We start from the raw sequence: 15,256 nt of genomic DNA, 5'->3' as shown, positions 1-15,256 counted from the left end.
CTGGAAGAATTTTTATTCAATCTGTAAATCAGCTACACACACATTTTTTTTCGGTCTTACACTAAACGCACTCAGCACAGTCGTACACACTAGAAAGGGTTCTATATTCTATTTCTGAAATTCGAACTCTAGTGTAGTTGATGAGAGGCCTATAACTCCTCCATCGATGCCAAGCCTCAGCTGCAGCTAGACATGTTTATTTCATCATTATTACCATAAAATTTGTTTCAGGTTTCTATATAATCAAATCCAATAGATCTAGCAAGAATGTTGGTTGATAACTTGACTAGTTGTCGAACATACTTTGCTAAGTGTAATCTTACTCATGTCTCCGATATGCTCTCTAAATCACTATCCCAAATTCTAAGAAGCCTTCCGATTCAGTTCAACCCACTCACATGCTTCCAAATACCTATATAAACTATACTCAAGTAACCCAAAGAAACAATCTAATGAGCACTCCTGTTTTTGAGTTGTGTGACCGCCATGCACCAGTAAACTTCATGCACAACGCTCCTGCGTCACTGAATTACGATGACCCCTCCATCTCCCAAATAATGCACAATTGCTTTACCTCTCATCATTTGTTCACTGTTTGGCTCCTTGTTATGGAAAATCTGGTTTCTCCAACTCTTTTATTGTTATGGCAACAACAGTTCTAAACTTGCTTCCCTTGGTAACTTTTGAACTCGTCTTGTCTGGATAATTCCATCCATCCTACTACTTCCTCTGTCCTGATAATATTACTCCACGCTACGCATTAATCCACTCCAAGCTTCGTTAACGTTTAAACTTCATTTTACATTTTTTTTTGTGACTATTATTTAAAATTTAAAACTCACTTTTTAATTTAATTAAAAAAAGAAACAAACAAAGAAATAAAAAGAATGAGCAAATATTATTAATTTACCCGAGGGTGAACCTATTAATTGTTAAATGCCTTTACTTCATGCAGTAGGACAGAAAATTAATTCAACCCCTGGAAGGCACTAACCTACGAAATGAGATCCTCTTAACATTCTGGGTTTGGGTAATAATTTCAGTAAACAGATTGTTTGGCATAGAAATAGAATTTGGCTATAGTAATAGATGAGTTTACAGAGAAAAAAAAATGAGTTTATGTACCTTCACAAAAAGAAAGACCTTCCCAAAATTGAGATTACAAAATCATACATTAGAGTAAAACCGAAAAAAAAAAAGGAAAGAAAATTAAAATACAACTATGATACTAATAAGCACACCACTACTCAATCGACACGACAATCTTAATTGATGAACGCATGGGTTCACCCTTCACCCAAATAACAATTGTCTCTACCAAGGGTTTTTATACCCGCTTGAGTCTTCTCTTTCTTTTGGGGTACAATATTTTTCAGCTCTTCTAACTCATTCCTCTAGCACCCCGCTTCCAAAAAAAGGCATTGTCTCTTCACCTTTCCTATAGTAACAATTTGGCCGTGTAACAAACATTTGACTTCGACCAGGGTACACCACAAATCTCTCAGAATGCGAATATGTATCACTTTGACTAACAATAGAAACCAAAACTCATCCAAATTTGTACAGGGAGCAACAAGTTGATGCTTGATTTTACAAGTTCAGGAAGACACATTTTCACATCAGCCGAATGGGTTCCCCCCTGCAGGGAAGGGATTAGAGGCAGGAGTGGTGGAGAATGAATTAGTTAGCTGCTGATCTGGATTTGACAAGCCGAAAACAGCTCCTCCAGTTCCGAAACTACTAGCTTCTGGCCTACACATTCAGTTAAAAATTTCCAAGTTATACTATGCTAAGCAACTATACACAAAAAGTGCCCCAGGGAAAAATCATTTCACAAAACAGGAAGCTCAGGTAATTGCACCTAATAGCTGCACACCCAATCTATGTTTGGTTTTAGACAAATAAAAGGTTAACTATATCATTGAACTTGATGCCACATTTAGGATGTTACTTGAAGGATTACACCCAAAAGATGAGCTTCCAAGAGTATATAATGTAAACAAGCTAACCTATAACAACCAATTGAAGGAGCTCATTAAAAATTCACAGTCCGTAGTTACCTTGGCATTGGCAAGTTAGGTGGTGGCATTTGTTGTACCATGTAATTCCCTGTAATTTTCAGATGGTTCAGGCTCAAGATAGTAGAATAATGATAAAGCCAAAGAATTTCAGCATGCAATAGTTGTTGACAAATGAATCAAAAAAGGATAACAATACTTGCTCCCATAGCTGATGGAAGAGTTTGTGCTTGTCCAGGCAGGACAGATACATATGATGATGACGGGGGCGGGATCCAGGCGTGTGATGGATTACCCATGCTTGCAGGATGAATTGCTCCTGAAGGTGGCATACTAGGCAGAGCACCATGCAAAGATGACATGGAAGGAAACTGGTCAAGGGAAAACAAAATAGAATATCATCAACCATGACCAACTATTTTTCCCCTAAAAGAAACTTAAAAGGTAATAGTACTATGAATTAATTGATGAATTGGCACATCAGAGAGTCAGCATGTTATCATCCTTCACTATTCCAGATTTCAATGACACAACAGAGAAAACAAAGAGCGATTTTCTACCATTTACTGAACATCCATTATTCTTAAGAGTGAACGCTCAAATTTGTCCCTCAACTTTTGCATATGAGTCAAATTGGTCCCAACACATCTGTTTTCAAGCCCTTTGATCCATGTTGATTTGGATTGTTAAGGTTCATGTAGAATGCAACAAAAAGTCGACTTTATGGTACACATCAACATGTATCAGTGTGAAGAAAGAAAATGGGTTACTAACGTGATGCATGTTAGATAATTTTGGGGGGCCCAATTTGATTCAATAGAAACTGGAGGGACCAATTTGACTCGCGTGTAAAATTTAAAGGAGCAATTTGAGCATGTTATTATCTTATTAATAAATATGGTTCAGCTGAAGTGCATGATGCACACACCAACGTATATACTTCAGTAACTAGATAAAAATAAATAAAATAAAACAAAAGAAAAACAAAAAAGAAAAAGGAAACAACCCAGAAACTCGAGTTCATCACTTGTACAAAATCAAATCCAAATTATATCATACCATTTATTTTCTGAAATATGCACTTTAAAAGAGTGAAATCCCCCCTCAGAAATTTCAAATATTATGGTTTAATACAATATTCATGCACAATCCACAAATTTAACTTTGGAAGACCATGAAGTATGAACTATTATTGGCAACACGTTAATTATAGTTAAAACAAATGAAAGTCACATACAGTTGGTGCTTGAACTTGGGGAGATTCACCGCTGGCATCAAATGGATTGACAGATTTTGATTGCTGCGGAAAACTTGGCATGGGCTGTAACAGTGAGCAGACATTATATTAGTGAAATGCATCAAAGTTTTGTACTAGCCAAAGATTCAGATAATCTTGCAAGCTAATCAATTTGGATTGTAACAGTACCACCACATTATTATATTGCACTGAGACACCCATGCCACGGGGAAGACCCATGCCATGGGGAAGACCCATTTGCCAACCTGGAACCGGCGCAGGATAGGATGGGTATTTCACAGTGAATAGATCCTGCATGAATCACAAAAAACTGTAAGACAAACAATACATATTTGCAAGCAATCTTACACATTTAGTAGATGATTATAAGGTAAATCTAAGCTGCAAGGAATACCTCAGGAAGTTCTTTTCTTCCACCTGATTTTACTTCAGTGGAAGGTTGTGAAACAACACTGATTGTATTGGCAGGGTTTATAGCATCATGGTATGCATGTGGCATTGGTGTATTTTGATGCCCTTGAACTGTCGGCACAGAGGATATATTCCATGGCTGCAAGATATTTTCAATGAAAGGGTGAACAAATACTATGCCAGAAATTAACAAGTAGAACAACTGAAAAGAATACTCTACTAGCCAAACCTGATTGTTTACAGCTCCACCCACATGTGGTTTATATTGTTGTGTGGAATGGGTAGCATTAGCTTGAAACAATGGTTGCTGATGCTGCAGACCAGTCCACTGTCCTGCATTACTAGGAGGCGGTGCTGTTGCCAGTCCAGGAGATGGTCCTGAAGAACCACTTGGTGGAAAAGCTGAGAAACCGCCGGCACTTACAGGTGTTGTCGCATTGCCCGCAGGAATGGCTGTTGCAACAGTTGGGCCAGCTTGGACTCCAGAAAGATGTGCAGGTAAAGAAGCTGGCACTGACAATTGCGACAACACAGATTCAAGTGGATTTACATTCACAGGGCTTGGAGTTGAATTTGCTGTAGCTCGAGAAGCAACATCAAAAGAGGCCCAATTATCAGCACTGGATTTTTCTGGCTGCACAACAGGTTGAGACACATTAGTTTGTTGGGCTGGAGGAATTGCCGGAGCAACAGGTGGTTCAGGATCAGCATCGAAATCAATAAGGCTCTTTGTAATCTCAGGCTTAACATCCACTGGATTCCCATTGCTGGACGCCAAGCTACTGGAAGATGTGGTTCGCTGAAATAACGAGAAATGTTACTGTGTTATAAAATGCATTTGTAGTCAGGTACTTACAAAACTAAAGGAGACAAAAGGACAGGTCTGTCAAACCATACATACTTGCAAAAGGAAACACTGAGCCACATCACAGAGAAAATTAAGAAAGACCCCAGATTAACAGTTAACATTCATGCTAATTGTATATTAAATTTTTTTTTACATGCTTGCACAGGAAAGCTTGAAATATTGATAGTAATAAATTCACCAACAATTTAAAAACATCATGTCAAATGAACTAACATCTAGAATGAAATAACAGTACAAATATCAAATTTAACAGACAAAACATAGTTAACTTGCTATAGCATATAAGTATGTGGCTTCGTTTTAAGCAAACCTACCAATCAATGATAATAAATTATTAAAAACATCAAGATCAAAAAACACAGATGACTAAATTATACAAAGACTACACAGCAAAGCCGGGTCATAAAGCATCAAGATCAAAACACAAATGACTAAATTATACAAAACAACATTGATATTTGATGATAATTTCACCTGTGTCAACACAGAGCCATCTGCAGCTTTACCACTGTTTGGTTTGGGGGGTTCACTTATCCGAAGAGGTACTACGTTTTCCCCCAATATCTCTCTAACAGGTCGGACCACAGGTGGACTGGAAGAACCAACATCTCTGGCTCGATCAGGAGATTGATTTTCTACCTTATAATCCCCATCAGATACTCTACGATCTTCACGACGCCAATCATTGACTATTGGAGGACGACCAGGACTCCTCCCATAGTCACCATATTGCCTACTTTCTTGATCATATCCAGGACTTCTTCCACCTGAACTAGACCTGTCACTATAACGCCGTTCATATGTGTCCTCGTATGGAGGGCTTCTAGACCCTCCCTGATACATGTCATTTCTCCTGTTTTCATAGATATCATTGTCACCCTGCATAACATGCAACACATAATAGAGTTAGATTCAGCTGATAGATTCAAGCCATCCTAACTGCCAACTATGTACTTGAAACAGCGAACAATTAAGCACCTTTCCTCTTGGTGGTTTGTCGTTAGCCCTCTCTACAGTAAATCTTCTATCCACATAAACATGCTTAATAAAGTCCCGGAGCCGATCAACATTACTGGTACCAAATATATCAAATTGTCAATCAGAACAAATGAAACCCTGCAATTATACATAATCACAAAAGCAGGTAGTTACCTGCTATCAGGAAAAGAATTACGTTGTGCATCCCATTCTTTAAAATAAATTTCTTTTGCACGCTGCAAATATTAAACAGAAAGAAGTCAAACTGAGAAGTATACAACATTAGGAAGACAACAAAGATCTCTGGCATGATTATAGAACCAACAGGTATCTTTACCTGATTTCCTCCTCCTTGAAGAGCATTTACTTCTTGTGAAGTAAATTTAGCCATTGAAATTGATTTAACCCTATGGGTGAATTCGCGGCTGCAAATTAACATAAAAACAAAGTTGGCTTGCAGAGAAAAGCATGCAGTAGAAAGGAACCCTATAATTATGTAGTACAGCATAATAGATTTTAAAACAAATTCCAGTTTTATTAACACAAAAATAATGAGAGCATGCACATTGTTAAGTTGTGTTTTTTTCCATGTATACAATTTTATGAACTCCGTGTCCAAACCATTAGAAATTATACCCCAAAAACATAAAGGTACACATTTTCAGCATAAAGATGCTTAAGCTTCGCTAACGAGTAGAAATTCATGAGCAAACCACATCCAAAGCATGTAAACAAAAATCAAACAGGAAAACATAGGTCCACTAAAATAGTATTGACATATGGTATAGGGCTATAGGCAAAGTTAACATAAGAACTTACTGTATTCCACTACAGTTTGTGCAAACAAACGTCCAGAAATTTGTGCAGACATATTGTGGTCCCTTCAGGAAAAAGAAAAAGAAGGTAAAATTAACGTTATACATATGTAATAATATCACGTGCAATAATTTCCTTTCAGATAATACATTAAGAATACTCTAAAACAATAATAAAGATTAACAACGCTTAAATTGAAGACTACAAAGTCATTATAAAGATGGCTACACAAGAATTAACATGAATCTTGATATCAAATATTTCTGTTTTTGCATGAAATCTAGAGAAGTATCAGTAGCTAATGGATTCTTTTATCATCCTTGCACAGTTTCACTTTTTGTAGTCAACAGGCTACAGCATTGCCAGTGACAACAGGTACTCGTGAAAACATTCTATCTATCAAGGTTGAAATTGAGGTTAATATCCAATCTATCCTTTTAGTTTTGTCAATATTAAACTTGCAAATTTTAAAGAGGTAGGTTGTGTTGTGTTTGGCAATAAACAGGCAATATGAAAGTTTGTCAAATCCTTATAGCAGGGATCATGGATCACAGATGGTATATTGTTAAATGCAATCTACCATTTTCCTGAACAATGGTTCCTGAAACGGCCAGCTGCATGCACAATATGAACAAGTGCAATCCCAAAATTTAATACAAAAATCCTATGCATTAAGATCGAGAGATTCTGTTATTAATAAACTAAAGAGTCACATTAAGGAAAAGTGGAAAACTACATACTTAATTCATTACTATAACTTTTCAACCACCTGACTCTTAAATGAATGATCCCACTTATTCACACATGCCATAAACATGCAAAATCACACAATACTATCAGTGGATTTGGTAAAACTTATTGGAGAGGTACTTGAGTTTTCAAAAGCATAAGTCAACATTTGTGTCTGGTAAAACAAAATATTCATGTGTTTATGCTTTTCGCTAAAACATCTATGGAAATACTTTTTAAAGATAACTTCTGCCTTTTAAAATTAAAAAAAATCTAATATAACCTTATATATTAATAAATAAATATCTGAATTTATTCTTACTCTATTATATTTGTCTATTATACTCATCTTAGATTTTAAATGCAATTTTTCTAAAACACTATTGATAGTTGGTTGCCTGTGCTTATTGGAAGTTACTCTTATCTTATTTTACCAAAGATAGTTTTACTTGCTACAACTTTTGAAAAGTACCAGCTTCAACAAACCCACTCTATATGTGTGCCACTACATTTCATCAAATTGAACAACTTCGATTGCTGCAAAGAACTACTCCCTGTGTTCCAACGATTTTATTTCTAGTTCCTACTTTCTACTAAGCAGTAATCCACTCGAATTCACTCCCGCATGATCACTACATAGCTAACCTGAATCTACCATGAAATGAGGCTAAAGAGCATCAATTTTTCAAAATATGAATAACAGAAAGTTCAAAATTCACTACTACATGTAACTTGTTGGAGCTCTTACCAAGCTGTTGCAGTTAATGCATCTTCGATTTGGTTCAAGCTTAAGAAGACCGCGAATTACGCGCTCGTTCTTCTCATCTTCCTTCAGCCTACTCGCCATCACCAATTCCTGCAACCTCTCAAACCTTTCAGTAACAGTCAAACACCAAGTCAAAGCCGATTCCAATCAGAAAACAATTTCTCAAAAAACGAACCGTAATCTTCGTCAAATTCAGTTCGAATTCACAAAGACTAGTACATCAATTTTGTAAGCGAAGAAGAAAGGTGAAAAGTTAAGAGCAGATCTGAGAGAGAAGGTTGAAGTGAAAAACCCTAGGAAGTTGAAGTTGAAGAAGAAAATGGAGAACTCACCGGAATTGAACTTCAGAAAGTGGTTTCAGGTTGAAGAGAAGAGATCCACCGCGAAAAAAAAAAAGAAAATAGAAAGAAGAAAAGAGATCGCAAATACAAATTAGATGAGAGAGAGAGAGAGAGAGAGAGAGAGAGAGAGAGGAAGATGGATGTTTCTTAATTGGTAGTGTAGTTGTAATGACGGCTTTGTACAGCTCATAGACGTTTTAGCCAACAAATTCTCTGTTTTCTTTTTTAATTACTATGTTTAATAATTAATTAAATATTGTAATTAATATTTTAAGTTTGGCCCTCTTTTTCTTCCTTGGTCGTTCTAGTTTTTAGTTTATGGTGTTGATCATGAAGCACGAGTTGTTCACTTGTTCTTCTGCATCAAATGAAAATACGGCGTTACTTGTGCTTTGGAACGTGTTTAAAACATGAATAAATCCAACAAATTTATTTGGCAATTATTATTTTCTTTTTTTCTTTTTCTAATGATTACAAAAAAATACTAGAGAACTAATGTAATTTTATTATTTTTAGCCAATTAATTATCCATATTTAAAAATATAAACTAAAAATATATTATTAAATAATAATAATAAATAATAAATTCTACTAATGTTTGAACATTTCTCTTACAGAAAAAATTAACAAGGTATGTACTTAATAGACTTTTAAAGTAAAATACAAATTATATGTATAAATTACAAATTAAAGAGTCAAACTTGTTAAATATCTTTTTATCATTTTTACATAACTTTAAATATGATCAAGAAGAATAGGTTGTCATAGATTTATAGATATTTATTTGAACGCTATATGTTTAGATTATTTGGTTATTTAGGGTTACATGCAAATAGAAAAAACAAAAAAATAAACAAAAGCAAAACAAAATAAACCTCAAAACTCATTTTCCCGTGCGAATAAGCAGAAGGTTGTTATGACAAACTAGGTAAACACATATTACCCACAAAGAGAGGAGTAAATGTTTAACGTGGCATCCAAAATTCAAATTGCCTATCAATTAAATTTTTTACTTTTATAAATGATTAATTATGTCTAGTCACCAAAAAAAAATGATTAATTATGTCTTTTAAATTAAAAAACGTGAGTCTCCATTAGTTTTCGAATAAATTGTCATTTAACAGTACTATTGTATATTATTAAGTGTCAGGTTGATAATATAAAAACAACGTTGTTTAAGGAGAACTTATCTGAAACTCGCTCTACCCTTAATAAGATCCTGAGTTTTCATTTCTTCTTTCTTATTCTCTATCAACACTTCATTCTAAAAAGTTATTGTTACTGGAGACTCCTTCACCACATGTTATAAGATATCGAGACTGAGTTTCACTCTCTGTGTCCCTGACCATCTTTTGAAACTATGGTTGGTGTCGCATGGCCATTGTCACAAAAGGCCTGTTAGAGAATTATTAGAGAATTATTAGAATCATTTTAGATCAGTTAGTATCGTTTATATTTATATATCATATCTGTATATTAATTGTAGGATTATATGCTTTATTACTTTGATTCTTCTGACACCTATATATACCCCTTGTACATTGTACTTTTGATCAGATTGAATAATACACAAAACACTTTCTTTAGTTTGGTCTCTTGTTTCTAACATGGTATCAAGAGCTTAGGTTATTTTTTTCAGAAACAATTGGTTTCTAGTCCTTTTATTTTGTTTCCTCCAGCAGTACTTTGTGCTCACTTTTCGACTTCTTCCCGACGCTTTGGTTCGTCATCGCCACCACCCTAGCCTTCTCCTTGTTGCGACGTTTCCAACGCCACCAGAATCACCACCGTACGCCGCCGGACGCGCCGCCACGCGCCAGTCAAAGTTGGCTGACCGGTTGTTGCAGCCCTCCCTCTAGACGCCTCCAGCGCCGTTGGATCAGCGCCTAGATCAACGACTCCAAACACGCCACGTGTCACCAAGCAGCCAGATGGATCCCGCTTCGCCCGCGTGCCCGACCCGAACCGCCCTTCAACCCGCGTGTTCGCCCGCCCAATCAGCGCCTCCCTGTCTCCAATCACGCAGCGCCACGTGTCCCTTTGCGCTGTCGTGGCCGCTGACGTGTCATCTAACGTGGCACTGACTTGTCGCTGACGTGGCACACAGTGGGACCCTCTCTAAGATTTTTTGGTGAGCTCTTTCCGATTCTGCCCTCCGTTTTCTCGTTTTTGGCTCCCAAGTTGCAGTTTTTCTCTCCTCTCCGTGATCTTTGTATCTGCTATTATCGAAAAGTCAGCTGTTTTTGCTACCACACACAAAAAGGATATATTCTGTCGAAATTGTAACCGTTTTGGGCACCTCTTCTCCGTCTGTCACTCTGTTGAATGTCGCACATGCCATCAGAAAGGTCATATTAGCTACCATTGTTCACAACTTTTCTGCCATTATTGCAAGCTCTCTGGACATTTGATTACTACTTGTCCTACTCGCCCACCACGTCCTAAGTCTGCTTCTGCTATTGATGCTACTCTTGAATCTACCACCTCTGCACCTCTCAACCTGTCTCCTGTCTCTTTATCTGATATTGCATTTCTTCTTCGGCATCTTCTCTCCCTTTCTGGTAATACCCCTGCTGCTCTTTCGACTCCTTCAGGTGATTCTAAATGGTATTTTGACTCGGGATGCTTTAATCACATGTCTCCATTGAGTAATCTCTTCTCGTCTCTGTCTTCCACTACAAATGCACCTTCTGTCAATACTGTTAATGGTTCCCTTTTGCATACAACACACAAGGGTTCTATCTCCCAGCCGACCCTTAATCTTCCTGATACTTATTTTATTCCCAACTTAAACTTTAATCTTATTTCTGTTGGTCAACTTGTTGATCTGGGTTTTGAAGTCACTTTTTTCGTTTCTGGTTGTCGTGTACAGGATGCTCGGACGGGACAAATCATCGGGACTGGACGTAAGGTCGGAAGGTTGTTTGAACTCGAGAAGCTTCATATTCCTCCTGTACTAAATCTCTGTGCTGCTTCTTCTCCTTCTACCCTCCACTTATGGCATCAGCGTCTTGCCCACACCTCCTTAGAAAAACTGCGTCCTCTTGTGTCTCAGGGTGTTTTAGGTCAGGTTCCAAATGAATCTTTTAATTGTATTTTTTGCCAAACTGCCAAACAACCTGCTTTATCTTTTTCCAATAATTCATCTCTTGCTTGCTCTCCTTTTGATCTCATTCACTCTGATGTTTGGGGTCCCGCTCCCATTGCCTCTATGGGCGGAGCTCGATACTTTGTCGTTTTCATTGATGATTATTCCCGTTTTACTTGGGTTTATTTGATGACTAATCGTCATGAGTTACCTCAGATCTATATCAACTTTGCTACTATGATTAAAACTCAGTTTTCCAAGGTCATTAAGGTTTTCCGACGTGATAATGTTATGGAATACCATGATTCCAAACTCTTAGCCTTTCTTGCAGAATAGGGTACTTTGTCTGAGTTCTCTTGTCCTGGTAGATCTCAACAAAATGGTAGAGCTGAACGCAAACATCGTCACATTCTTGACTCCGTCCGTGCAATGCTCCTTTCTTCTTCGTGTCTTGAGCGTACTTGGGGTGAAGCTGTTCTTGCTGCTGTTCATGTTATCAATAGACTCCCTTCTTCTGTTCTTGGTAATGTTACTCCCTTTGAGCGTCTTTATCATACCTCCCCAGATTATAGTTCTCTTCGAGTTTTCGGTTGTGTATGTTTTGTTCTTCTTCAGCCTCATGAACATGGTAAACTTGAACATCGGGCTCGTATGTGTTGTTTCCTTGGTTATAGCACTGAACACAAGGGTTATCGTTGTTAGAATCCTCTCTCTAAACGTATTCGTATCTCTCGTCATGTTGTCTTCTGGGAGCACCACATGTTTTCTCGATTCTCATCCTTTGAGTCTATTCCTACTACTCAGTCACCTTTGTTTACTAACCCCAATGTTGATCTTTTTCCTAGTGATGATTCTACAGATTCTATCTCGAGTGACCCTCCACAACCTCATGTTCTTCTGCCTTCTCCATCTCCCGATGATTCCAGACCAGACGATGATCATGCTCCTACCGTCATGCCTCCTCCTCTCGCTCGTTCTTCTAGGGTAAGGAATCCACCTCCTCATCTTATTGATTACCATTGCTTTTCTACTATTCTTCATCAACATGAACCTAAGACATTCAGAGAAGCTTCCTCAAACCCAAATTGGCAACAAGCAATGCAAGAAGAAATACAGGCACTTGAAAAAGTACACACTTGGGATTTGGTTGATCCTCCTTCTGATCAGGAAGTTGTGGGCAGTAGATGGGTATACAAGATCAAGACTCGCTCTGATGGCTCTATTGACCGTTATAAGGCCCGCTTGGTTGCTCAAGGTTGTACGCAAGAGTATGGTATTGATTATGAAGAGACTTTTGCCCCTGTCGCTCGTCTTACGTCTGTTAGAGCTCTTCTTGCCATTGCCGCAGTTAAAAAATGGTCTCTCACTCAGATGGATGTGAAGAATGCATTTCTTAATGGGGATTTGAAAAAGAAAGTTTATATGAAACCACCTCCGGGATATCCTTGTCCTTCTAATAAGGTTTGTCTCCTTCGCAAGGCACTTTATGGACTTAAGCAAGCTCCTCGTGAATGGTTTGACAAGTTCAGCACTACCATATGTAATCTTGGTTTTACTTCTAGCCCTCATGAGAATGCCCTCTTCATTCGTAAAAGCGAACGTGGAGTTGTTCTTCTACTTTTGTATGTTGATGACATGATCATTACTAGGGATGATGTTGATGGTATCTCTGATCTCAATGCCTCACTTCACCGTACCTTTGAGATGAAAGATCTTGGTTCTCTCGGCTATTTTCTTGGTCTCGAGGTCATCTCCACCGATGATGGCATCTATCTCTCTCAGGCTAAGTATGCTTCAGATCTTCTTGCTCGCGCTGGGATTACAGATAGTCGCACTAAGTCTACTCCTTTTGAGCCTAATGTTCGATTTACCCCTATGGATGGCACTGTTTTGGATAATCCGACTCTCTATCGACAGTTAGTTGGCAGTCTCATCTACTTGACGGTCACCCGATCAGACATCGCCTATCCGGTTCATGTACTTAGCCAGTTCTTGTCAGCTCCTCGTATTACTCACTATGTGGCAGTTCTTCGCATTCTTCGCTACATCAAAGGCACTCTATTTCATGGCCTTTATTTTTCTACCCATTCCTCTTTTTCTCTTCAGGCTTATTCCGATGCTGATTGGGCTGGTGATCCCACTGATCGTCGTTTTACTACTGGTTACTGTTTGTTTCTTGGCGATGCTCTCATTTCATGGCGTGCTAAGAAGCAAATGTTCACTGCTCGCTCAAGCACAGAAGCTGAGTACCGTGCATCGATGACACCACTGTTGAAGTTATCTCAGTTCGTTGGCTTCTTGAAGATCTGGGTGCTCATCAGTCGTCCCCTACTGATATTTTTTGTGATAACCGCAGTGCTATTCAGATCGCCCATAATGATGTGTTTCATGAATGCACCAAACACATTGAGATTGATTGTCACTTTGTTCGGCAACGTATCCTTATTGATGCTGTTCGTCTCATTGCTGTTGGAACACTGGATCAGACTGCTGATATCTTCACGAAAGCTCATCACCCGACTCGTTTCCGGACTTTGTTATCCAAACTCAAGATGGTATCCTTAGCTCCCACTTGAGTTTGAGGGGGGGATGTTAAAGAATCATTAGAATCATTTTAGATCAGTTAGTATCGTTTATATTTATATATCATATCTGTATATTAATTGTAGGATTCTATGCTTTTATTACTTTGATTCTTCTGGCACCTATATATACCCCTTGTACATTGTACTTTTGATCAGACTGAATAATACACAAAACACTTTCTTTAGTTTGGTCTCTTGTTTCTAACAAGGCCATCGCTGCACCTCCCCCGATTTAAAGAATCAGAATATTATCTTCGTTAGTGATCCTTAATTCACTTTGGAAGTCCCTTTGGCTTCTTGTCCGACCGTATGCTGTGTCTTCTTCTCTAAAGATGTCTCTGTTTGGGCGCTATCGTGACCTCGCTCTTTTCCGCTTTCGATGATTTTTTGTCTGGGGTTAATGTCGAGGCGACCACTCCTATGAGGTAATATGCAGAGAGAGAGGGGGAGAGAGGAAGGGAGGGAGGGAGAGAGAGAGAGATCAAAATTTAGGAATGTGATAATAATGATGTGGGAGTGAAAGTGAGACAGAAAGTGAAGTGATTAGTGAGCGTGAAGGTAGAGAATGGATGATGATGGGTCACGGGTATAGAAGGGACAAGGATAAGTTGAATGAGATAGTGAAAATGTGTGAGGACATAGTGGAATTGATGACGAAGACAAAAACAAGATGATGATCATGGTGATGATAGTAGTGGTAGGAGTGGAAGTAAATGTGAACAGTGATATTGATGATGGAGAGAAAGAATAAATGATGGTGGTAGTTTTGGTAACAACAGTTCACTCAAAGATGAATGAAAATTCACGTTTTTCAATTTAAAGGATATTTATTCAAAAAAATTTGTTTCCATTAATTTATTAATTAATTAATTTTAATATATTCAATAAAATTATAAAACCTGATCAAGTTCTATCTCTGAATATTTGTCTATTTAATTATAATATTAAGGTGAGTTGTGAGTACAATTTTTTTTAGTAAAATAATAAATAAATTTTTGAGAATTTACATTTTAAATATATTAGTTTTTAAAAAAATCGTATCAACAAAAATTTTTAGAATAGTAAATGTGGACACACTACTTTTAAATTAGTCCCTATAATTAAGATAAAAGGTCTTAATTTAAATTATTTTGTCCATATTTGATATTTTAGAAGACTTCATTAGTAATTTTTTTTAGGGACTAATCTATCCAAAATATAAATTATCAGGAGTTTATTTATTACTTTTTTTTTTTCGATCAAGATTGGTCACATATAAATAACATTGTCACGCTTATAAGTTTACAGGGTTAAACGATGTCGTTTCGTTTGACGCTTAAACAACATAAAATAAGAAGTCAAAAAAAAGTTTATATGATATGCAAACTGTTTTATCTCCTCTCATTCTCTAAAACGATA

The 15,256-nt window shown here is 37.4% G+C and overlaps 1 protein-coding gene across 2 annotated transcripts; it reads right to left on the bottom strand.

Annotated features, from left to right (window-relative positions):
- Nucleotides 1-1,054: 1,054 nt before the first annotated feature.
- Nucleotides 1,055-8,560, bottom strand: LOC112751173 (uncharacterized). Of its 2 annotated transcripts, none has more exons than XM_025800227.3 (14): nucleotides 8,177-8,560; nucleotides 7,827-7,950; nucleotides 6,353-6,414; nucleotides 5,871-5,958; nucleotides 5,708-5,769; nucleotides 5,534-5,627; nucleotides 5,030-5,434; nucleotides 3,917-4,486; nucleotides 3,671-3,826; nucleotides 3,445-3,567; nucleotides 3,256-3,339; nucleotides 2,218-2,389; nucleotides 2,061-2,109; nucleotides 1,055-1,752 (listed from the first exon to the last, which is right to left on the bottom strand). In XM_025800227.3, exons 2-14 carry the CDS (start codon nucleotides 7,923-7,925, stop codon nucleotides 1,620-1,622), a joined length of 2,097 nt encoding a protein of 698 aa, XP_025656012.1. In that variant the 5' UTR covers nucleotides 7,926-7,950; nucleotides 8,177-8,560; the 3' UTR covers nucleotides 1,055-1,619. The 2 variants fall into 2 exon arrangements, with proteins under 2 accessions (XP_025656012.1, XP_025656013.1); XM_025800228.3 differs by having other exon boundaries at nucleotides 7,827-7,934; nucleotides 8,177-8,543.
- Between the last annotated feature and the right edge of the window lie 6,696 nt (nucleotides 8,561-15,256).

The sequence above is a fragment of the Arachis hypogaea genome, chromosome 15, assembly GCF_003086295.3.
Source record: "Arachis hypogaea cultivar Tifrunner chromosome 15, arahy.Tifrunner.gnm2.J5K5, whole genome shotgun sequence".
Lineage (NCBI taxonomy): Eukaryota > Viridiplantae > Streptophyta > Magnoliopsida > Fabales > Fabaceae > Arachis > Arachis hypogaea.
This window is presented reverse-complemented; position numbering and strand designations above follow the sequence as displayed.